The 24,791-nt window shown below is 45.0% G+C and overlaps 1 protein-coding gene across 1 annotated transcript in view; it reads left to right on the plus strand.

Annotated features, from left to right (window-relative positions):
* LOC148535176 (ovochymase-2-like) overlaps positions 1 to 24,791 on the plus strand; it is a 163,496-nt gene that overhangs the window by 133,561 nt on the left and 5,144 nt on the right. Inside the window, exons 22-24 of the mRNA XM_088464456.1 lie at positions 17,486 to 17,580; positions 18,193 to 18,437; positions 19,091 to 19,251. Of these exons, the coding sequence (XP_088320582.1) occupies positions 17,486 to 17,580; positions 18,193 to 18,437; positions 19,091 to 19,251 (501 nt within the window). The remainder of the gene's footprint in view (positions 1 to 17,485; positions 17,581 to 18,192; positions 18,438 to 19,090; positions 19,252 to 24,791) is intronic.

Raw genomic sequence — 24,791 nt, forward strand, 5'->3', positions numbered from 1 at the left:
TGTGAAGTGGTCCGTCATTACCAAAGCGTATTGATGACCACTAACAGACTCTCCAATCAGCACATAATCTATCATTAATAACTCTAATGGTTGATTTGTACAGATGGTCTGAATAGGCGCATGTTGTTCCGAAGGTTTGACCACTCCACAGCGTCTACACTCCCGACAGACCCGAACGACCATGTTCTGCATTTGAGGTGCAAAATACTGATGTCGCAACCATTGATAGGTCTTATCACTGCCCAAGTGTGCTCCTTCTTGATGTGCGTTTTCAATCAGTGGTCGGACCAGCGCTTCTGGTACCACTATCTGCTCTACAAACCGAAGCTCCGAACTAAGGTAGGTGCGATGCCGGAGAGTACCTGCACAAACCTTGAGTCGGTCCCACTTATGCAGCAGCTTCTGACAAAAAGTAGTAAGCCTACTCCTTTCCCATTTGCTGGGCCAGTGACCATCTTCCTTCCACTGCATAATAGTCCTCCTGCTGCTCGCGTGCCCAGTTTTGTTCGGTATTGTGGAGTATCGTGGCACTCTGCTTGACATTCCGATCACCCTTAGTCCCGGATTTCCTCACACGTGTCAGATCGGGGACTTCGACCTCTTCCCAGTCTTCATCCCCCTGTGTCCCAGGGACTTCTACAGGAAACCGAGATAAAGCATCAGCATTTCCGTTATTTTTTCCTGGCCGGTAACGAATGGTATAGGAAAACAGCTAACCGGGCTACCCAGCGTTGCTCCAGGGCCCCAAGCTTGGCAGTCCCCAAATAAGCTAGGGGGTTGTTATCGGTAAAGATATCTACATGGGTGGCTGTCAGATATTCAGCAAATTTTTCGGTCCCAGACTACGGCCAATAACTCCAACTTGAAGGAACTGTAGTTGTCTGGGTTCCTCTCTGTCTCTCTCAAACTACGACTCCCGTAGGCAATCACTCGCTCCTGGCCATCCTGAACCTGAGCAAGTATGGCCCCTAGGCCTTGCAAGCTCCCATCAGTATACAAAACAAATGGTGTCTCAAAATTGGCATAGGCCAAGATGGGGGCTTCTGTGAGAGCTTGCTTTAAGCACACAAAGGCCGCTTCTTGGGATACGCCCCACGACACCGCTTGATTTTTCTGAGTTGTGGCCACCCCTCGCAATAGGGCATGGAGTGGCTCAGCAATCTTAGCAAAATCCTTGACGAAACGTCGGTAATAACCGACCAAGCCTAGGAATGCTCGCATCTCGGTCACTGTACGGGGTGTCTTCCATTCTTGCACAGCTGCAATTTTACTTGGTGTGGGATGCACCCCATCACGCAACACCACATGCCCTAAATATTCCAGACTAGTCTTTAGTAGGTGACATTTCCGAGGTTTGACCTTCAACCCATATCCCTCCAGGCGCTGCAGGACCACCTCCAAACGAGCTAAATGTTCATCCACAGTGGCGGAATACACAATGATGTCGTCTAGATAAATCAGGAGGGTTTCAAAATTCAAATCTCCCAGACATCGCTCCATCATCCTCTGAAACGTTGCCGGGGCGTTGGTGAGCCCGAATGGCATGCGGCAAAACTCGAAAAGTTCCATGGGCGTAATGAACGCAGTCTTTTCTTGATCTTGGGTGGCAACCGGTACTTGCCAGTATCCGCTGGCCAAGTCTAAGGTGGAAAAAAACTTGGCCTCGCCTAACGCTGCCAGGGACTCCTCAATCCGAGGTAGAGGGTAGGCATCCCGTACGGTGCAACTGTTCAGCCTCCGGTAGTCCACACAAAAACGGATGCTCACATCCTTCTTCCTAACCAACACTATGGGGGCGGCCCATGGACTCTTACTCTCCTGAATCACGTCGTTATCCAGCATCTGTCGAAGCATGGTCTTGACCTCCTGATAAAGCTTTGGGGGAATAGGCCGGTATCTTTTGCGAATGGGTAAAGTGTCTCCAGTGCGAATCTCATGTTGTAAATCGTCCGTGTAGCCAAAATCTTCCTCATGTCTCGAAAAAGCTTTCCGACGTCTCCACAGCATCTGGTCCAACTTCTGCACAGTATCGGCGTCACAGTCAGCTAGCGAGACATCCATCTGCTCCCTTATTATCCCTCCATTCCACTCTATACTTGGTTCTTCCTCTTGCTCAACCTGCACCGACATGGTCCATGATTCAGTGGCTTCTGACTGAAGCAAAATACTTTGGCCTCTGTGAACACCATCACCATCAATAGCTACCACTCGGGCAATTATAGCTCCTGCTGGAACACGCTGAATTTGTTCCCCTAAGTTACATATCCGGACCAACACCTTCCCTTCCTTGACTACTGACAAAGTTCTAGCCAGAACTATTCCAGACTCTATTCCGAAGAAGCCTGTGGGTTCTATCATTACCTCGAGCCCATCCAATCGCTGATGGGTACGCACCTCCAGGGGGAGTACTATCTCCTGACGAGGGGGTAGATCTATTCGTTGCCGAAGGCTGGTTTTAATGAGGCCCAAAGATTCCTTTCCTTTTCCCTGGGCCCCACATCACTGTCCCACCTGTTGAAAGGCTTGTTGAACCGGTCGTTGGACCCCCAAATGTCTCCAGTACCGAGGACCATTCTCTTGAAACAAAATTTGATCCAGGTCTTTCAATACATTCATACCAAGGATCACCGGTCCATGACTCAAACCTGTGCTACTGACCACAAGGATCCCTTTCTTCCCCAGCTTTCGGCCACAAACTTCTATTTCCATCCAGACAACTCCTACCACCGGAATGGGGAGGTTGTTAGCTGCGGTGAGAGTGACCCAACTCTCCAAAACAGATTCCTTCAGGTGAGAATAATGTTTCAAGAAACAGTCCTCGGACATGGTGGTCACCTGAGATCCTGTATCCAACAAACACTGTTGATTTTTTCCCCCTAGACATCCAACAACAATGGGACACTCCCCTACCAATTCAGCCGAGTTGACAATGGCTATCTCTCCACGTAACTCCCCCGCGGGTGGTCCCCTTACCGCGAGGGATTCTAGTTTAACTGAGGCTCAGAAATTGCCTCGGTACAATTCCGGGCAATGTGTCCAAGCCGATTGCAACGGTAGCATCGGGGGCCCCTAGTTCCCCCTTGTCTAACTCCAACACCTCTTCCTCTCGATCCGTCTGACTCTCTGGGCCGGTACTCTTCTTCAGCTCTGCGGCCTCTTTGTCGGTATACTTCCTCTCTTAGCCGGGAAACCTCTTCTTTCATTTCCTGGGTTGCCTTAGAAAATGCTGCTTTAAGGTCTTGAACGCATGATTCCAAAGGGTTGGCTTCCCGGCCCATCACGGGAGCAGACGTTGGATGTACCCACTGTGGAGTGACAGCATATGGACCAAAATTTGCATCATGGTCCCGGGACACGGCGTCTATCTGTATCTGGTGAAAAGTCAGTTTGTCGTCTTGCGTGATTTTATCTAACAAAATCTGTCACAGCGGGACATTCCTCAACCCCATTGCAAATTGGTCTCGTAACATCTGGCTGGTATTTGGAAGTGCACCCATCCCATCCGGATCGCGCCTTCTAATCTCGCCCATCAATTCTTGAAGTGCGTTAGCAAACTGAGGAATGGACTCATCCTCTCTCTGGAACTGGGCAAACAACCGTTGTCGTAGGGTACCAGCCGATGACGTATTCCCATAGAGATCCCCCAGAATCTTCAGTACCTTTTTCAGGGTATCGCGATCTTCTTCCGGTCTCAAAAGGATAGTACGTCGGGCTTCCCCTTCGAGAGAGTTCAGAGCCAATTGGAGTTTTGACTCCGGAGATACCTTATATAGGAGGGCAATTCCCTCGAGCCGCGACTTCCAATCCTCCAACTGTAAATTGCGGCCATCGTATCGAGGCAAATGAGCGAGGGCGGGGCCTATGTTGACCCGTGCAGTTGCCCCCCTATTCTCTTCATCGTCTGACATCCTGCCGACTACGCCAAATGTGAGGCCCTAGCAATAACTCGTTAGCCAACACTCACCACTTTTCCGCAGCAGAGTCCTAGAGCCTTCGTTCCCAAATTGCCAACTGATCTACGATCCGGAACTTCTTCACCGTTTTAGTATCAGGTTCAAACCAGCCTGAAGCTGTAAGAGAATGGAGTATTCAATAATGATCCTCCTACGCTTGGCGACACAATAACCGCTAGGGATGAACGTGACCTTCACCGGATGGGTGAATGGTCATCATTGGCACGGGGCCTCAGCTACCCAGTTTTCACCTATACAGTGTTCACACACTCAGGTGTAGTTTGGATCTCTCACCATTGTGAGAGATCCCCTAACCGGTGTTCAAGGGAAGAACAGACAGAAGAAGAGAAAGTATAGAATGTTTGGATCTCTCACCGTTGTGAGAGATCCTATATCGGACGCTCCACTGAAAGATGGACAGACACTGAGAGATACTCACACTAGACCCCTTGTCACCTTGACGAGTCATCCGCCGCCCCTGAGAATCAAACAAAACAATCCCCCTACCTTCACGAACAAACACGCAAACAATGCTGTACCAACTGGGTTACCTGTTTGTATGTCTGGAAGCTCGAACTTCTCTTCCAGAAACTTTCTCCGTAAACTCTCTACTGTAACGAGAAGATTCAGGGCAAACAACAAATAAACGTCACCTTGCACATTATATTAACTAAGCTTGAGAACAATACACCTCTAGCGGAAACACTCTCATTTCAGCTGTCCATCCCTTTCTCTTCCCGGCCGGCCGGCCCTGTCTGTACCCTCCTATGAACACACCGCTGCCTTGATCTACTAGGCTGAATCTTCAGAGTTCCCCCTACAGGGGTTCAGTACCGGAGCCGCACAGCCCCTTGCACTGACTCCCGAGAGAGCTTACTCAATAGCCTATGCCCAGTACTCAACCTCACCCAGCTGGGGTTAAAGCGGGTGATCCGGGTCTATTACTCGGATTACTTTATTTCTTGAACCACCTACCAGCACTCTGTACCCAGTGACACAGACCTCCAGCGCCGGTCACTCTGCAGCACAGGTCCGCCGACCTGTAATTGATCGCTTCGGTTCTTGCCAGGACACCTTGCAATTTAGACCCACCTTCCTTCGGCCGATCCGTTGGGATCTAGGCCTAACGCCCAGATCACTCTGAAGCTGGGCCACCTCTGGTGAATCTGGTGGTCTTTTAGTGAACCGGGCCTAATGCCCCAGACCACCTTATATGCAGGGCTGCCTCTGAGGGTCGTGCAGTGAACTGGGCCTAATGCCCAGCCCACTTTATATGCGAGGCTGCCTGAGGGTCGTGCAGTGACCTGGGCCTAATGCCCAGATCACTTTATACGCAGGGCTACCTGAAGGTAGTGCAGTGACCTGGGCCTAATGCCCAGATCACTTTATAGGCGGGGCTACCTGAGGGTGGTGCAGTGACCTGGGCCTAATGCCCAGATCACTTTATATGCGGGGCTACCCTAGGGTTGTGCAATGAAGCACAACTCCTCAAACCGGGCCTAATGCCCCCTGCTATCCCCGGGGCCTTGTGCCCCTCCTACGTGACCACAGGCCTAGTGCCTGATTATTCCCATGGGCCTTAAGCCCGACAACAAATAGTTTACTGGATTTTAAAGGTAAGTAAAGGTGGCCCACGGCCGCCTACCCTGTCCGTTGGGAGAGCCTGCAGTGGGGAACTTCGATAAGCTCTTTAACTTCCCTCCACTGCAGAGCTCTCCGGTCCTCAGCTTCGGCTCCGCTGACCACCGCCCGCCACCGTCTTCCGGCTCCAGCAGCAGCGCTTCCGTCTTCAGGAGTTGAGCACAACGTCTTCCGGCATTTTCCGGAGCCTCTGGAACTCTTCTTCTCCGCGGACGATCTTCTTGGCTTGCTCTCCGCCGATGGACTGATTCGCCCCGCTCAGCGGCGCCTAATATATGGAGCCGCGAGGTGGCGGAGCCATGACGCGGTGAGCCACAATTGGCTCGCCGTGCCAGATTCGGATTGGCTGTCGCCAAATTCAAAATCCGCGCTGGTGGTTGGACGAGCTTGAATCTTTTCAGATGCAAGCCCGTCCAGCCCCGTCTCCCGCCGCCGCACCGCGCTGCCCGAACCGCCGACACCTGTTGGTCCAGCAGTCCCTGGATTTCGGCCCGGACCAGTCCCTACACTGCCGACCCCGCTCACACCTCTATAGCTGTCTCATTACTCCCTCCTTCCATATCTCTCTGATTGCTCCTCCATTGCCATCTCATTGCACCTACATAGCTTTCTGATTGCCCTCTCAATAGCTGTCTCTTTGACCCCTCACATTTCAAATCTCACTTATTGCCCCTCTATAGCTCTTACTGCCAGCCAATTCCATATGACACTGACCTCCTCACTGCCCTCTCACAGCACTCACTGACACCCTCCCAGCACACTGACTTCCATCCCAGCTCACTCATTGTCCTCACTCATTGTCCCCCCATAGCACATTGACCTTGTTACTGCCCACTTCACAGCACTCACTGACCCTCCTCACAGCACCACATTCTGCCAACTCACAGCACTACATACTTCCCCCTTCACTGTTAGCCTCACAACACAGCACCCATCTCAGTACAGCACCCCTCTCCCCTCACAGCACAGCACCCCTCTCAGCACAGCACCCATTTCCCCTCACAGCAAAGCACCCTATCAACACAGCACCCCTCTCCCCTCACAGCACCACTCTCGGCATAGCACCCCTCTCTCCTCACAGCATAGCACAGCACTTGTCAAAGCAGAGCAACCCTCACAGCACAGCACCCCTCTCCCCCACAGCACAGCACCCCTATCCCCAAACAGCACAGCCCCCCACACAGCACAGCATCCCTCTCCCCTGACTACACAGCACCCCTCTCACAGCATATCACCCATGTCCCCTCTAAGCACAGCACACAGCATCCCAAATCCAGCAAATTTACTTGCCGGGGCCCTGTCACTGGCTCCCAGTCAGTATAATTGCGACATAACATCATTACATCTCATCATGACTTACATGCCCCTTGAGGCAGAGCAGTGCCTCCATTGAGTGACATTGTGACAGTGAATCACTGTGAATCACTGTCACTGACTGCAGCAGCACCCTCCTCAATGTGGCACTCTACTCAGCTCATCAAATGATAAATGGGCCGTTAACCATGCGGAAATGCATATTTAGGTTACCAGGCAGCCAGGCAGACCTGGGAGGTTGGGGGGGAGGAGTGGCGGCAGGGAGAGGGGGACAGAGAATGGGCGGTGGGGGAAACCGGACCTGCCACTGGGGGACCCAAAAATTTTGCTTTATCCTCCCGAACACCCCACTTTGCTCTCAAAAAAGCAGAGTGATCATTGCTCCTGAGTATGTATGGTCCAGCGCATGTGCAAATAGCACAGAATAGTGCTCTAAGACACAATGTAAAAGGTCACACAGATGGCTCACAGAGTACAGCCAGAGTTCTATGCAAAAAGTCAGAACCAGAACTTGCAAAACAAACAGCAATAGCAATAGTCCCACAGTAACTTTGTACCTAGAACAAACCAGGCTGCAATGCAAAGGGGTGCAAATCAATGATGTAACTAGGGCAGGGCCGCAGGGGGCTCATGCCCTAGGCACCGTGAGACCGGTGGTGCGGGGTGTGCCACCGGCCACGGTACAGACCCGTTCTAGTTAGCCAGTGTAGTGTCGACCGCAGTGAGTGCGGTCAGCACTACACATTTACTCAGGACCGGCGATAGGCTTCTCTGCGCCCAGCGCTGTCCTGTGCTGCACAGCCGCACCCCTTCCCTCCCTCTGAGCGCTTACCCAATAGCGCCAGGTGGACTCAGGATAGTGCATTTACACACACACCGCCGCTGCGGCGGTGATGTGTGTGTTAATCAGCAGCCAATGACAGTCAGACAGACTCTCATTGGCTGCTGCTGCTGTGCCCACTGCAAGTGCCGGGCTGGAGCTCACTCATGAGCTTCACCTTCAGACTCCTGCAGTGGGTAATGGGAGAGACGTCCCATAATTCAGAGCATGCCAGCCCGGGAGGACTGACATGCGGACGGTGACGGGAGCAGTGGCCAGAGCCGGAGCATGGATTCGGGTAAGTGGGGTTTTTTTTCTTTTATTTACTTGTGTGTATTTGTTGGGGAGGGGGAGGTGGACTACTACTGGGGGGGACCTCTACTGGAGGCACCACTGGGGGGCACTACTACTGGGGGGACTGCATCGGGGTGGTGGACTACTACTGGAGGCACTACTGGGGGGACCTCTACTGGGAGCAATACTGAGGGGACTACTACTGGGGGAACTGCATCGGGGGACCACTACTGGGGGCACTGCATAGGGGGGACTACTACTGGGGGTACTATATAAAGGGCACTGCATAGGGGGGACTACTACTGGGGGGCACTATACTATATAAAGGGCACTGCATAGAGGGGACCACTACTGGGGCACTGCATAGAGGGGACCACTACTGGGGCACTGCATAGAGGGGACCACTACTGGGACATGGCATAGGGGGGTCTACTAGTAAGGGCACTATATAAGGGGCTTACTACTGGGGGCACAAGGGACACTGCACTGGGGGACCACTACTGGGGACACTGTATAAGGGATACTGGATAGGGGGATCACTACTGGGGTCCTGCATAAGGGGGACCACTACTGGGGGCAGTGTATAAGGGGCCCTACTGGGTGGACTGCATAGGGAGTCCAATACATGGGGCGCTGCATAAGGGGGATCACTACTGGGGGCAGGCATAAGGGGGACCACTACTGGGGGCCTGCATAAGGGGCACCACTACTGGGGGCACTGTATAAGGGGCTCTACTGGGGACCTGCATAAGAGGGACCACTACTGGGGACATTGCATACTGGGGGTACTGTATAAGGGGCACTACTGGCGGTTTGCATAAGGGGGACCACTACTAGGGGCACTGCATAGGGGGGACTGTATAAGGGGCACTGTATTAAGGTGCATATGGAATGGAAAGGAATGTTCAGAGTCACGAGAAAGGGGTGTGTATCATGTTGACACACCCAATTTTTAAGTGACCACGCCCCTTGTGACCTCGCCCATTTTCGGTGCGCACACATAGGAGCTGCTGGCTCCATTTTTAAATTTGCCCTGGGCTCCAAATACCCTAGTTATGCCACTGGTGCAAATACAATGGGCCAAATGTAATAGGGTGTCTGTTTTAGTAACAGTGCAAGCTCGCACCTTCTCGCATTTTTTAAAAGTGCGAGTTTGTGCTGTTACTCGCAAATTCAGTAGCCTGCAAACTTTTCAGCTCGAGGCTACTCCATTTGTAAGTTTAGGCGAGTTTTTCCCTAGGTAAACTGACACCTTTTAATGCAACTAGCATTAAAAGGTGCGAGTTTTAGAGAAGCCATCACAGATCACTGAGATCCGTGATGGCTTCTGTCTGTATTTAAAAAAAAAAAAATGACGGGCAGCTTCCCCCCTAAGCCTTACCAGCCCCGGGCTTTCTAAAGCCTGTCCTGGTTCTAAAAATACAGGGGACAAAATGCGTAGGGATCTCCTGTATATTAAGAACCAGCACAGGGCTTTGCAGAGCCAGTCCTGGTTATGGAAAAACAGGGGACAAAATGAGTAGGGGTCCCCTGTTAGTTCCAAAACACAAACACACACGGTGATAGTAAAACTTTAATAAAACATACCTTCACACTCACCCTCATACATACCTAGGATCCGAAGTTAATTATCAATTCAATAATAACATAGCTGATCTATATATTATGGGGAAGACCTCTATAAGAACACTGAATAACTAATATTTTCATTCATGCCCTTAGGGTGAATACTATCCATCATGAAGATCCACTTTGCTTCTTTCCTTAGTAATTCACGTACCAAGATGCCTCCTCTCAAGCCTAACTGTACCCTCTCAATTGCAAAAGCCCTTAGGTCCTTACTATCTCCTGCATGGCATTGTAGAAAATGTCTAGCCACACTGTTGAGGGTTTTCATTCTCTATTTATCTCTTGGCAGTTTGAATATTGTAAGCATGTTCTAATACTCTGGTTTTCAATTGTCGTTTGGTCATTCCTACATATACCTTATGACAAGGACATACCAAACAATATATCACTCCATGAGTAGAAAAATTAATAAAATTATTAATCATCCATTTCTTTCCAAATTTGTACTGAAAATATTCTTTCTCATAATAAAGGGACACACTCTGCAGTGGCCACATTTATGTGTACCTTTAATCATTACATTTTTCTTCTTCTGTCTCAAAAAATTACTACATGTATGTGTTAATTGATCCTTCAAATTTCTAGATCGCCTCCAGCGCACTTGTACATTATTACCCAGGATCTATACCAAGTCTCCATCAGCTTGTAGTACATGCCAATATTTTTGCAAAGCTTCAGTAATTTCTCTCCATTGATTACAAAACTTATCAACAAATCTAATGGGTTGTTGTCCATCCAGTTTATCCTTCTTTTTAGGGAAGATTAGAAGATCTCTATTCGTTAACTTTGCTTCATGACATGCTTTGCTTAGTGTCGTGTTGCTACAATCTCTCACTTTCAGTCTATCTCTATAGCTCTTTTTTCAAAAACTTTCTCTTTGGTACAGTTTTGTTTCATCCTTAGGTATTCTCCTTTGGGTACACTCCTCTTAGTGGCTGGATGCTGTGAACTATGAAAATGTAATATACTGTTTGTGGCTGTCTTCTTTCTGAAGACATCTGTGACAAGTTTACCATCCTCACTAATCTGTATGGTTAAATCCAAGAAGTTAACCTTCACTGGATCCATTTCAGATTTTAATTTTAGATTCACTGAGCTGACTTTCAATTTCTTTATGAAATCCTTGAGGCATTGTTGCTCTCCCTCCCAGACAATGAGGACGTCGTCTATATACCTTAGCCACAACAATACTTTATCAGTATATTGAACATTCTCTTCACTAAAAACTACTTCACGCTCCCACCACCCCAGATATAAATTTTCATACGTCGGGGCACAGGCACAGCCCATACCGGTGCCCTGCACTTGCAGGTAGTGTCTTTAATTGAACGTGAAGTATTTTTTTGTGAGAACAAACTTTAATAGCTTAAGTAGGAATCCGTTAAGGTCACTCTTTCTTTCCATGTCAAGGAAATATTTTACAGCCTTTAATCCGTTCTCATGGTTTATGCTTGTGTACAAGCTTTCAATATCACAGGTGGCCAGAATAGTATTACTACCTACATTGGTATTTTCAATTTTCCCCAGAACATCCAGGGTGTCCCTTAGATATCATGGAAGTTGGGTAACATGTTTTCTCAGGTGTTTATCAATAAAAATACTCGCTTTTTCACCAAGACTTTCCATCCCAGATACGAGCGGCTTACCTGGTGGCTCCTTCTCATTTTTATGGACCTTGGGCAATAGATAGAACGTTGCCGTTTTAAGATCATCTACCCAAAGATAATCAAAGTCCATCTTGGTCAAAATTCCATCCTTACAGCCCCTGGTGATAAGGTCTTTATATAGTGTTAAATAATTCTGAGTAGGATTAAAGATCAATTCTTTATAGCATAAAATGTCCTTTAGTTGTTTGTAGGCTTCATTGAGATACATAATTTTATGCCAGATTACGACATTTCTTCCTTTATCAGAAGGTTTGATTTCAATGTCGTCCCACTCCTGTATCTCTTTTAATGCTATATGTTCTTCTCTACTCAAATTATATGTCCTGGATGTTTTATTATTAATGATCTTATCAAACTCTCTTGAGACTAACTTCAAGTAGGTTTCCAGTTGAGGACAGGATTTAATAGCAGGTATATCTTCAAAATCGGTCTTCTATTCTCCGTTTCACATATTTCTACACCACTCTGCTGACTCTCTTCTAGCATATTCACCGCCATCTGTTTTTCATCAGTCATGGTATTATTTTCTTCCATTACATTACTAGTAGATTTTTTATTAAAAAATTTATAAAGGAGTAATTTCCTAATAAATAAATTAAGGTCCTTCCTGGCCTCAAATCTATTTATATTACTAGAAGGGGAGAAGGATAATCCTCTACTCAATAGAGTCAAATGTTCTTCTCATAATTGTTTGTCAGATAGGTTTATTACTCTCAATTTATCCTCATTTTCATTCAATATCTATGATTTCTCCTGTCTCTTGGGGGCCTCTTCCCATTTTTTTTTTATAGTTTCTTTTCTTTTTAATTCTCTTACCCCCTCTCCCTCAGAGGTCCTACTATCTCCTCCCCACTTTTCCCTAAAAAATCACGCCTACCAAAAGAAGTTCCTGGGGTATCCCCATCTGATGAGTCTATTTCTGAAGTAGTGTAGTTTATAGAAGTATCCTGTCTACTCCTTATTTTGTTCTGATGCCATTTAAAGACAGAGTTCTGGGCATAATAATTTTTATCACGTGAGAACTTAAGCCTTTTATGTTCTATAACATTTTTTTCCAATTGGTCTATCTCATTTCTAAATTTCTCAAAAATTATATTTTATATTTATTTTATGTTTGGATATAGTGATCTCACTTAATTTATTAGGTTACCTTCCTCTTTTTCATGGTTCTACACACTATATGAAATTTTGTCTTCACTTTAGCACTAGATTTGTTTATATATGGAAGGATTTAAATATAAATTTGTCACTTGATTACTGATGAATATAGATTTATATTTATATCTATTTTTTTAGATATAACACTGTATGTATTCTAATGCAGATATATATTTGACAGTTTTTTTATGAGATTGGTGATTTCATTATTTATTACACTCTCTTTTTTTAGAATATAATTGTTTTGGTATTTTTTTCACTATTTATATTTATGTTTTCTGATCTAGTGATTTTGGAATGGGTTTTGTAAAGGATTTACTATATTACAGATCTTTATAAAACTGTAATATATGGAGGGTTATAATATATGGTTCAATTTGTAATATTTTATAATTTGATAATATACACTGAAATAGCTAATAAGGGTATATTTGTTTCCCATTGGCTAATTTATGTGTCAATCATGACCTAGTTAAGATGATAGGTGGATACTGGTATTTAAGGCCAGGTTTGACAGGTGCTCTGGTCAGTCTTTTGAGAAAGCACAAGCGAAACACGTGTCTAGGCGGTCTCTGTGCTAGTCCTAAATGTTAATAATACCTGTTGTACCTATAATTAGAAAGTTGCAGTATGATAGAAATTGAAGCTCCACTGAATTGATAGTAATTCTAGCTGTAGCTTTTGAACGGCGCTGCAGAGCCAGTGCAAATAGTGCAGCTTTTACTCTCAGAGCAGGAGATATACCGGGCTAACTGAGAGTAGACATGTGGCCAGACTCAAAGCACTGCTGTGTATATTAAGTGAGCCAGCTGAAAGAGATATGCGGCCACTGTAAGCAGCGCTGCCTTATGTGATCACTCGGCTGAATGAGAGAGATATACGGCCAGAGTCAGCAGTGCCGCTTTATATTATACTATTACCCCGTGTGTATGAACCAAGATATTAATTAGTGACGAATGGGAATAAGCACCTGTAAATTAGAGGAATTACTGGCAGGCTGGATACTCTGTAATGATCTGTTTGTTATGCACTATTAAACCAGACTCTTGAGATTGATACAGTGTTGCTGTTCTGAAATCAACGTAGTGTTGTGGAAACACAATTACAAAAAGAGAAATGGTATATAATGTGTTACATCATAATATAACACCCTAGTAAGGGGAGTCATTTGGTTGATATATTAGATTTGTAAGCACACATGATTATAACTGGATCTTCTCAAATGAGACGTACACACGTGGGTTAAACTATTTGCTGATACTGTCTATTAAGCAGCCAATAATTTGAGAACATCTCAAACTGTCATTGAATTTAGGAGCATTATAATTTTAAAAGGTACACAAAGGGACACTATCAAGTGTATATGTGACAAATATATAGGACTGGTCATATATATTTTAATATTGTATGTTTTGTATTTTGCTGTGTTTGTTCATCCAAGGGTGTATTTTAAGAATTATAATAAAGGTTTTATTATAAGTAATAGTGCACTCATATATGTTTTCTTCCCTTCTCTTCTTTTTTGAAATAATGTATAATGTCCCTGAGTAGCACCCCTTACCCGATCATTAATTTATAATAGCAATAGAAATTTAAGGGTTATTTGAGAATTTATGATGTTTTGAATATCAGTCCTTGGTGCGACCTTTCTTCCATTCCCCCTTATCATTATTTGTGTAATCAATGATGTAACCACAATGTTAATCTCAATTAACCTTATGGTTGCGATGTAGCGGTTCCCACGATAGACTTCAATGGAGAATTCTCCCCAATGAAGTCTATGGGGAAGACAGGCTGACCGCATTCAGCCAATCAGCGAGCTGCTCCAACGAAGGTGCCAGCTGATTGGCTGGCGGCTCCTTCAGTGACGGGCACATGTGCGCCCCGGTCATTTCCGCGGAGTAAAGGTATGTGTACACACACATACCTTTGCTCAGTCCGGCATGGTATCGTGTACGTTGTTTTTTTGTATTAACTCCTGGAATGCCTACTTGGTCAAGTGGACGCGATCTACACATAGGAGAGGTGAGTATGGATTTTTTTTTCACTTACCCCAATGGATTGCTTCGGATACTAGGTGAGTATGTGTGAGTGTGCAGATATGTTTTATTAAAGTGTGTGTTTGTTTTTTTACGTATTTCTTTAGTTGTGGAACTACAAGTGCCAGTGGGCCTGTAATGCCCGGCATGCTGGTATTTGTGGTTCTCCAAATACCAGCATGTGGGGGAGGCTTGCTGGTACGTCTAGTTCCACAACTAAAGAGAATATTTAACACTATAATTTACACAAAACACTTACACTATCAACCCGGCACCCACCGCCATAGGGTGCCGGGGATAGCTCCGGGCTATCAGTCTAGGCCTGGGGTACCCTGGAGAGGGGGACCCTTTTATTGGGGGGGGTCCCCAACTCCCCAGGGATCTCCGGGCTGGGCTGACTAGCAGTCAGGGGTAATGCTTTGGCCGGGGAAACTGGTGAAAGGTTTTCCCTGGCTGTGACATTACCCCCCCTGCTAGAAAGAGTATGGTGCTGGTTATGGAATTAATAGGGGACCCCCTACTCATTTTGTCCCCTGTTTTTCCATAACCAGGACTGGCTCTACAAAGCCCTGCTGGTTTTTAATATATAAGTGCTGGTTTTTAATATATAAGGGAGCCCTATGCATTTTGTCCCCTATATTTTTATAACTAGGACAGGCTTTAGAAAGGCTGGTAAGGCTTTTGGGGGGACTACACGTCATTTAAGAAAAAAATAAAAAAACCTTTTACATAAGTACACACAGTAACATGCACGTATCTCATATGTGCATGTTTTTGTGTTAATCTGACCTGCTCAGGATATACTCGCTATCCTGAAGAAGGTCTATTATTTGTGGACTTTTGGTTAACTTTTTTTTACGAGTCTAAAACAGACACCCTATTACATTGGGCGAGTTGATTGTTTTCAATGTGAAAACATCTGGATGCGAGTTTGAGAATGGGGATTTTTAGTAACACTGAATAAATGCGAGTTCTAATGAACTGACAACCTATTACATTGGAGAGTTGTGAAAAATTGTGAGTTTAGAACAAAACTCGCAAATTACCAAAACAGACACCCTATTACATTTGCCCCATTATGTGTTCTAAATACAGGGTAAATATTGGTAATTTTGCAGGTAGCCCAGAAATACTGGGGTGGCTTAGCTGGGCTAGTTTGGGGGTGTCCTGCACTCTCGATTTGAACCCTAGTATGTTAGGGACCTACCCTACAGAGGTTATCTAGATATGGTGGGTAGGCCCATAACCTTGGCCATGATTATGCTAAAAACCTCTATTGATTGCAAAATTGATTGCAAATGTATTTATATATAATTAGTAATTTGGAGTTGTGCACATGTGATCTGTTTGTTTCTGAGCCCAGAAATACTGGAAAGCTTTATTTTTACACTGCAATTTAAGTTTGAGTTTGGACACACCCCTCCCAAATCTATCTATCTGCACCAACTGCAATGCAGCATGGCTTTACTAAGGTACAAAGTTACTTGCTCTTTTTTGCTTTACTCCCAAATCAGAGTCAGCCCCACTGTGCAATGTAAATTATACCATACTCCTCTCCGGGAGTAGTCCAGAGTAGAGATGCAAATGACCACCTTGGTAGTGGGGCCAGGCTCTTACATCATTAGGTGCATCGCAGGTCCGCAATTTTAGCCCTGTCCTCTCCCTAGAGACCCACGATTCCCGGTATTATCTAGTAAGTGGGTGAAATGCGGGAGATCCACCCACTCTTCTGTGGGCGCCGGGGACAGATGGCAGCAGGCACTGGAGCGGGGTTTAAGGTAAGTATTTTTATTTTTGTGCGTGCGTGGGGGGGGCTTACTACAGTGGGCTTACTACAGGGGGCTTACTACTAGGGGCACTACAGGGGGCTTATTACAGGGGGCTTACTACAGGGGGCATTACAGGGGGCTTACTACTGAGGGCACTACAGTGGTCTTATTATAGGGGGCTTACTAAAGGGGACTTACTACTGGTGGCACTACAGGGGGCTTACTACTGGAGGCACTACATGGGGCTTTACAGGGGGCTTACTACTGGGGGGTTTACAAGGGGCTTACTACTGGGGGCACTACAGGGGGCTTACTACTGGAGGCACTACAGGGGGCTTATTACAGGGGGCTTACTACAGGGGGCATTACAGGGGGCTTACTACTGAGGGCACTACAGGGGTCTTATTACAGGGGGCTTACTAAAGGGGACTTACTACTGGGGGCACTACAGGGGGCTTACTACTGGAGGCACTACATGGGGCATTACAGGGGGCTTACTACTGGGGGGTTTACAGGGGGCTTACTACTGGAGGCACTACAGGGGGCTTACTACTGGAGGCACTACAGGGGGCTTAGTACTGGAGGCACTACAGGGGGCTTACTACTGGAGGCACTACAGGGGGCATTACAGGGGCCTTACTACTGGGGGCATCATATGGGGGCACTACAGGGGCCTTTCTATTGGGGGCATCATATGGGGGCACTACAGCAGCATTACTACTGGGGACATCATATGAAGCACTACAGGGGCCTTACTATTGGGGGCACTACAAGGGCCTTATTACTGGGGCACTGCAAAAGGGGACCACTACTGGAGGCACTGCATAGGGGGACCACTACTGGGGGGCACTACATAGGCGGGCACTGCATAGGGGGACCTCTACTGAGGGCACTGCATAGGGGGACCACTACTGGAGGCATTGTATAAAAGGAACTGCATAGGGGGGTGGCGGCAGCTGGGGCCAGCATAGGTGCTGGGGGGTGGTATATTTTAATTTGGGGGTGGTGGGGCACCAACATTTATCTTGCCTCCGGGCACCTGGGATGAAGTTACACCACTGTATGAACCTAATAATCTAAATAACAGAAAATGTTCATTTAACATCTTTATATGTGACTGAAGATCCTGTATCTCCATATAGACTATTTCTGCTTCTCTGACTTGTTTGCTAAATTAATTTATTGTTTTCTTTGGTTGCAGAGCCGCTCCAGACCTTACCTACCATTCCAGCATAGGTGTTCAGGGTCACTAATAAACACACAGTGGATTCTTCTAGCTGCTCATTGTATGAACATGTGAGTAGTGATATAATATATATTATATAATGAGCAGAGTGGTCCTTGAGCAGAGCTGTGCCAAGGTAGGTTCAACCTGTGCCACTGCCTAGGGCATAAAGCTGGGAGTGCTGCTGCCCAGGCACCATCTGTATCCATCTTGTGGGGTTCTCGGCTGCCTAAAAGAATGCTGGTTTGAAAGCCTGTACATTTCCAGTTCTTTAATCATCCTATCTCTTATCTCTTCTATTGGTTTCTTTTCCTAGGACATTCTGTCTCCCTTATTAACATAATTGATAGGCCCCCTTGTCTCTGGTAACCGCCACTCACTCCAGCCTACAAGCCTTCTCCTGTGCTACTACACACTTATAGAATTCTCTTCCACGTCCTATCAGACTCTCTCACTACCTTTAAATCTGTAAATGTTTTGTGAAAACCCATCTCATTAATAAAGCCTAGATCCTACTGGTAGTCAGGTAGAGCATAAAAACAGATATGACTTTGGTCATTCATTTCTACTCATAAAAGTCCAGAATAATTTTATTACAACATTTTTTTCTTCCAGAAATTATATTTAATAAATCATATCCCAAAGTCATACATTTTCAGTATATACGTTTTTTTTCCATGCAGTGGTCTGGAACTTAATTCTTGGAGAGTTTGCTTTGGATCTGAAACTTCACAGAATTGCGTTGGGACAGATGCTCTTATCAGACATGAGGAGTTTGCATATCCACAGAACAATGACCATTCACATGATTTAGCTCTATTGCACCTGTCAGAAAAGGTGTCCCACATACAACCTGTCTGCTTGCCTCAGTCTGAGATCTCGTCGCCTGGGGAGCTCTGCTACTGGGCTGGCTGGGCTGCTGCCACAGGTACTATGATTCCCTTTACCTACACTCACTTAAACACAGATCTACAGGGAAACAGTAACACACTATTTATATCTCTTTGATGCACTACAGGTCCCAGCAGGCCCTGTATGCAAAGGCATGCTGGCCAGCGCAAGCCAGCATGCCCGGATAGCAATACAGTAGGTATGCTTGTGCTTGTTATACTATAAACACCAACATGCCCAACCACTGCAGAGGTGCAATGGGCAAATATGTCTCAGTCTGCATACTCACTGCGGCTTACTCCACTTTAAGGCAAATTAATTTTGTCCTTTTGTTTTGTACTTGCGTCCAACTATGAGCTCCAAGATGAGGAAGTAATGCTTCTCATTCAGGATGGATATTAAGTGCGCTCACATCATGTATGCTTGATACAGGATACTATGACAGTGGTGACTTCACTCTAATGTGTACATAAAAAATTCTACTATATATGTTATTGAGTATTTCAAATATTAAATCGCAATATATTTTTCACTTAGTATTGGGCTTCTATAATAAGGCTTCTACTTAGCCCTATACATCCAATTCTCCAGTATGATAAAACAGTTTATTCTATTATGTAATTTTGTAGCTCTAACACAGAACTGATATAAATGTTTATGTTGCTGTTTTATTTTTATGTTTTCTTGTAGGTGGACCTAAATCTGTTGCATCCAAGGCAAGGTTTCAAGTTGCAGTACCTGTCATGTCCTATGAAACATGTAGTCAGTCTAAATTTTGGCAGAGCCAACTAACTGCATCAATGGTCTGTGCTGGCTTTGAATCTCCTGAAAAGCTCAAGTCTAGTTGCAGGGTAAGTCACTATATCATGTACCTGTATTATTGTTGCGGCTTCTTTTGAGACCCAGGCATCTAGCACTATTTTAAGATACACCAGATGGAAAGATGTCTATACTGGGGGAATAATTTTCCTAGGTCAGATATAGTGGACTACTGTATTTATAGTGGGAATTTTAGTAGAAATGTGCATAATACATAGTCCACTTATGGTTCATTGGCTTTTTCAGCACTATATGCTTACTGTTATGGTGCATACACACGGTCAGATTTTTCTTCAGATCTGAACGATAACGATTTAAAAAATCGTTCAATCGTTCATACCTGAAGGAAAATCTGACATATCTGACATGCCTGAACGACGGTCGATGAACGATGCGCGTTCCCGATGGTCAGATAACGATATCTGACATCTAATGTGTTTGCAGTCAGACTTGGAAGATTCCATTCATTTTAATGCAGTCAAAAATCGTTCAATCGTTCAAATCTTTGGTAAATCGTTCAAATCGTTCATCTGACAGATCTGACAAATCTGACCGTGTTTATGCTCCATTAGAAAGCTATCCAGTGCATGATCTATTGTGTAGATACATCTACAGTGCCATAGGCAAACACAGGGGGAGGCGGTTTTGGTTGCCTGGAAACCCCTCTCCCCAGCCCACACCATGATGACCACAATAGAAATAGCATATAATACTAAAGTTGCATGTTTTTAAGATCCAAAATGAAATAATTAGCACCACCTGTTAAGCTGGGCATCCACTATACAATTATCTGTCAGCTATCTGTCCAATCTGGCTGGTTGGAATGAAAACCTGGTAATGTATGGGAGCAAATGACAATCATCCATTTGCTCACAAACACTGGAAAATAGCCAAAAATAGTTGTTCAGAGAAATTGGTTAAAACACACAAATGTGACCAATTTGAACAATTTTGTTTGTCCTTTTTTCAGTGTTTAAAACCATATGATCGACTGTCATTTGCTCCCGTACAGTACCAGGTTTTCATTCCAATCAGCCAGATTGGACAGATATCTGACAGAAAATTGTATAGTGGATGGCCAGCTTTAATCTTTTAAAATTTGTTAGGGGTGCACTTATTTAGACCATCTATAGGGTCAGTTATTAATACTGTATAATAATACACTATCCAGTACAGAAGGAGACCAATATGTACATATATCACACAAAAAAAGAACCCTAGGCACTCCAGGAACTGTAACTAATATAATATTAATTCATAAGTATCAATAATTACTAGAAGCAGCTCCCCATGAGGGGGTTGGTTGTTCCCCAAACAAAATCCTATATCTAAAAATATGTCCAGGGCAGTGCAAGGTTCTTTTGCTGCCCCTCCCCCAGACTCCCATATTTGCTCAAATGATCTGGAATGGTGCCCACATTTTAAATAAAAACATTCAGCTCAGGCAGGATGGCCCTACTGTCTCATATAATGGCTTACTGTGATCGCTGGTCCTGTATTATTACATACACTATACTTCATGTGACATATATTATAGCTGGCTAAGTGCTGATTATGTCCTCTTCATGGACTGGCCACACTTGCTTTAAAATGAAGCATTTGGAAAAAACCCTGTAGAAATCCTGCGTTTGCCACTGAGTGCTGTATATATTAGGATTAGTATAACATGTAATATATGAGGTTACATTCATACTGGCTATGGACATAACCTCAGTGGCTTTGGATTTATCCACCCTCCAGTCTCACTGAAGTCCTATCAACTCTCAAAGGCGGAACACAGGAATCACCCTCAGAGGGACTGCACGGAGCTGCAGGACTAAAGCTGGCCACACACTAGACCAATTTACATCCAACCAGCCAACTTGTTGATTGGTTGGAATGAAAATCTGGTAAGGAATGAAAGCAAATGACAATCAGCAATTTGCTCCCAAACACAGGAAAATTAACAAAAACTGTTGTTTGAACAAATTGTTTAGATCAAACATTTAACAAACTTGTCTGACGACCATTTTCATCTGTTTTCTGGCATTTAGGAGAAAATTGCTGATCATCATTTACTCCCATTCCTTAACAGATTTTCATTCCAACCAATCAACAAGTTGGCTGGTTGTATGTAAGTTGGTCTAGTGTGTGGCCAGCTTAAGGGCCTGATTCAGCAGTGCACTGCTGAACGCAAATTCCCGATGGTTGGGAATCTGAGCAGGCACCTGGCCCGTTCTGCCCTTGCGATCACACATGCAGACTGGCAGCAGATTGTCATTGATTGACAGTCTGCTGCTGTTTGTGGGCGGGGAGGGGGCGGTGACATTGACGTTGGGGGGGAGGGTATATTATAGCTGGTTAAGTGCTGATTATGTGCTCTTCATGGACTGGCCACACTTTTCTTAAAATGAAGCATTTGAAAAAACCCTCTAGAAATCCTGTGTTTGCCACTGAGTGCTGTATATATTAGTATTAAACATTAATAAGTACTGCGCTCAGCCTAAGTTAGGTGTCATGGATGAAAAAGAAAAACATAATCAGGTATCGTGCATATATTCAAAAAAATCTTTAAACCAATCTATAATGCGATATAAAATAGTTATAAAATACACTAGTTAAACAATTCCTAGTGATGCAGTCTCAAGCATTGATGACTAAATCCAGAGAAAGATCAGAAGCGACCAATGAAATTAAATAAATTCAGAATTGCTTATTAGTACCAGAGCATTGGTGATGTTGTATTTAACTTTGTTTTAACAAAGTTTGCTGACAGATATCAGTATAACTGATCCATTAAGTAACGTGAGTTGCAGAGTTCGTGATAACGGCGTCCCGCTGTTGAAATGGTTAATGTGTTGGATGCCCGGGGTACAGATCTTCCCAGGGATGCAGTACGGGGCACTAATAGCTGATTTGTAGGGATATCTCCTAGACTGCACGCCTAGCCTCTGGTTGCAGATGACGGCGGAGCGCCCGTACGTAAGGCGCTGCACCCGCAGTTCCCACCGGAGGAGACCGCTGCCGTCTGGGGAGGGGTTGTTACAATGTAAGTTCCGGAGTGGAACTGATTGCCGTGCAACCCCTCTTGCTAGAGACTTAAGGTGGCCATACACGGTGAGATTCAAAAGTTGGTCAGATCAGTTGTATGATTTCCCTTGAAAATTCTTCCCTTCAGATACAGGTCGATTTATATTTAAAATGCAACTATTTCACATAAAACCATACAATTTGATCAATCACATCACATAATGTGTGTCAATTCCTACATGATCAGTTGAGATCTCTCTGCAAAACCATCTGATCTGCGATCCAAAGAGACGACGGCGGGGACGCGCATCGGGGTCACAGAAGACTCAAAATACAACTATTTTCAAATGATTGGTCTGTCCAACCTGTAGAAACTGCCAAAATCGTGTGATCAATCGTCCCGTGGATGGCCAGCATTACCTCCCTCGTGGCAGTTAGGACACCGCTCCTTCCCCTCGCCGACTAGTCAGTCTTCGTGGTACGTCGTTCTCTCCGGTGCACTCTGTTATGTGTTCTGTTCCTTCTGGTGAGCTCTGGTCACTAATGCTGGTTAAGTATTCTTGTTTAGGATGTGCTGTTAAGTGGTGACAAACTCCAACTCGTAGCGGCTGTAAGTGATAAAAGACGGAAGTCAGACTAATCACACATTATCCCTGAAGAAGGATTACAGCCGCTACGTGTATATCAATATACAATATATCACAAATGCATCTAATACACTGCTGATTATTGTGTAGGAGGGAAGTTCTAAGCAGGTGAATATATACAGACTGTGGACAGATATATAGATTTTACCTTTTTAGAGGGAAAAGTTGAAGCCTTCAATTTAGAATTATTACTACCTCCTGTGTATGGCGTAATGTTATCACACTGCTTCCTGGTGTGGGTCACCTGCAGTCAGTGCACATACACAGCCATTGGTGTATCCCTCACGGGAATAATTTGCAATATAGTAGCCCATAGGCTACTAAAGGATAATGCCATCTGTCAATGCCATCCTATTGGCGCCAAGCTCCAGTATGCTCCTCATTCCGGAGCTCGGTAAATCCAACAGTACAGGAGCCCCCATAGAAATCTATGGGGGCTGCATTTGCGGACTAAAATGGAGGGACCACGGCAGATGTCTGCTGCAATCCCTCCACAAAACTCTGGGGGACCCTTTAATATTTGCCGGTATTTAATGATAAATAGGCCCCTTCATCTGTCTGGTCGCTCACTGACGACCTTTGTCATCACACTGCTGCAGATATTGTGTGCCTTTGTCCCTCCTGAGACCCCTGTGTTTGAGCAGTGGCTTCCTAGTATAACCGCTACACCAGATGTTCTGTCTGCTGCCAAATGTTCTGCTGTTTTTGAGGTCCAGTGGCATGTGTCTGTCCAGTTTTGCGGGACCTTCCAGGGGTAAAATGGTTTAAGAAGGGACCTTCTCCTGTGGCTTTTCTTGCTCATTATTAATAATAAGGAACCTGTCAGCATGGGCAGTTGCGAGTGTCCTGTGTGCACTGTGCTAGTCCTAGACTGACACCGTAGATGATTATATAGTAGATAATGTATGCATTTATTTACATTAAAAGACTCACTTTTAATTCAGTATTGGTTTCACTGTAGTGATTGTAAGGAATACATGTTAATGCCTTTTTTTAATGTGCAGGAGAGGAGGTGCTACTAACTCATCAATTAGAAATATTGATTAAATGTGACATGGAGGGGAGCACTGTATAACATCTGAATTAGATTAAGCTAGAGTGTCCTCTCTGACATACAGTATTACCTTGGCTACATGGTCAGATTGTTCTGTTGAAATGCAAGAGCAGTAGCACAGTCACATTGCTCTCAGCAGTATGCTCACAATTTACAATTTCACCTGGTGTAAACTACACATAATTATTATCAGGCAATTGATATTATTTGAGTTTAGAACTTATCCTTTGGGTCTAGCCTTATCTGTGTATACATTGTTTTCTTTTTCATAAGAGTTTCTTTTTCCCCTGTTTTCTAATATTTGGCTAATACAAGCTATTGAACCTCAAGTTTTTTTAAAAGAATACCAATAAAGTTTATAAGTTTTAATATTGCTTCATTTTCAGTCAGTGCACAGTTGTATGGTAACCCTGGTCTTTTTTGCCCTTTATGTACTGTTAGGTAGAGGATTGCCCAGTTGCAGCCAGGAGCATTAGGTTATGCTGAGCGCCTAGTTCACTCTGTATGTGGTACTTATGCACAGTGGTGGCATCAGGATCTAATAGTACACTCTGCTGTGGTGGTACAGTGGATTAATGGGGTCACCATACACTCCTTCATGCCGAGAGGTGCTCAGGGGCATGTTTATAAAGGAGGATGGATGGGGAAAGACATGGCAGGGAAGCACACATGCGCAGAAGCACATGTCGGAAGTTGCACCTTTGGTAGCAGCCACTCCGAGTCCTAGTGTTTGCCAACGGCAGCAGTAACCAGAGCAGTAACCCGAGGCAGCACCTCCCAAGATATTGCAAGAATAGGTAATAGACTTTAACCTCTGGTGAATAGAGCTGTAACCCTTGGTGAATCTGTGTAAACGAGGCTC

The sequence above is a fragment of the Taudactylus pleione genome, unplaced genomic scaffold, assembly GCF_031769625.1.
Source record: "Taudactylus pleione unplaced genomic scaffold, aTauple2 ptg000055l, whole genome shotgun sequence".
Taxonomy (NCBI): Eukaryota; Metazoa; Chordata; class Amphibia; order Anura; family Myobatrachidae; genus Taudactylus; species Taudactylus pleione.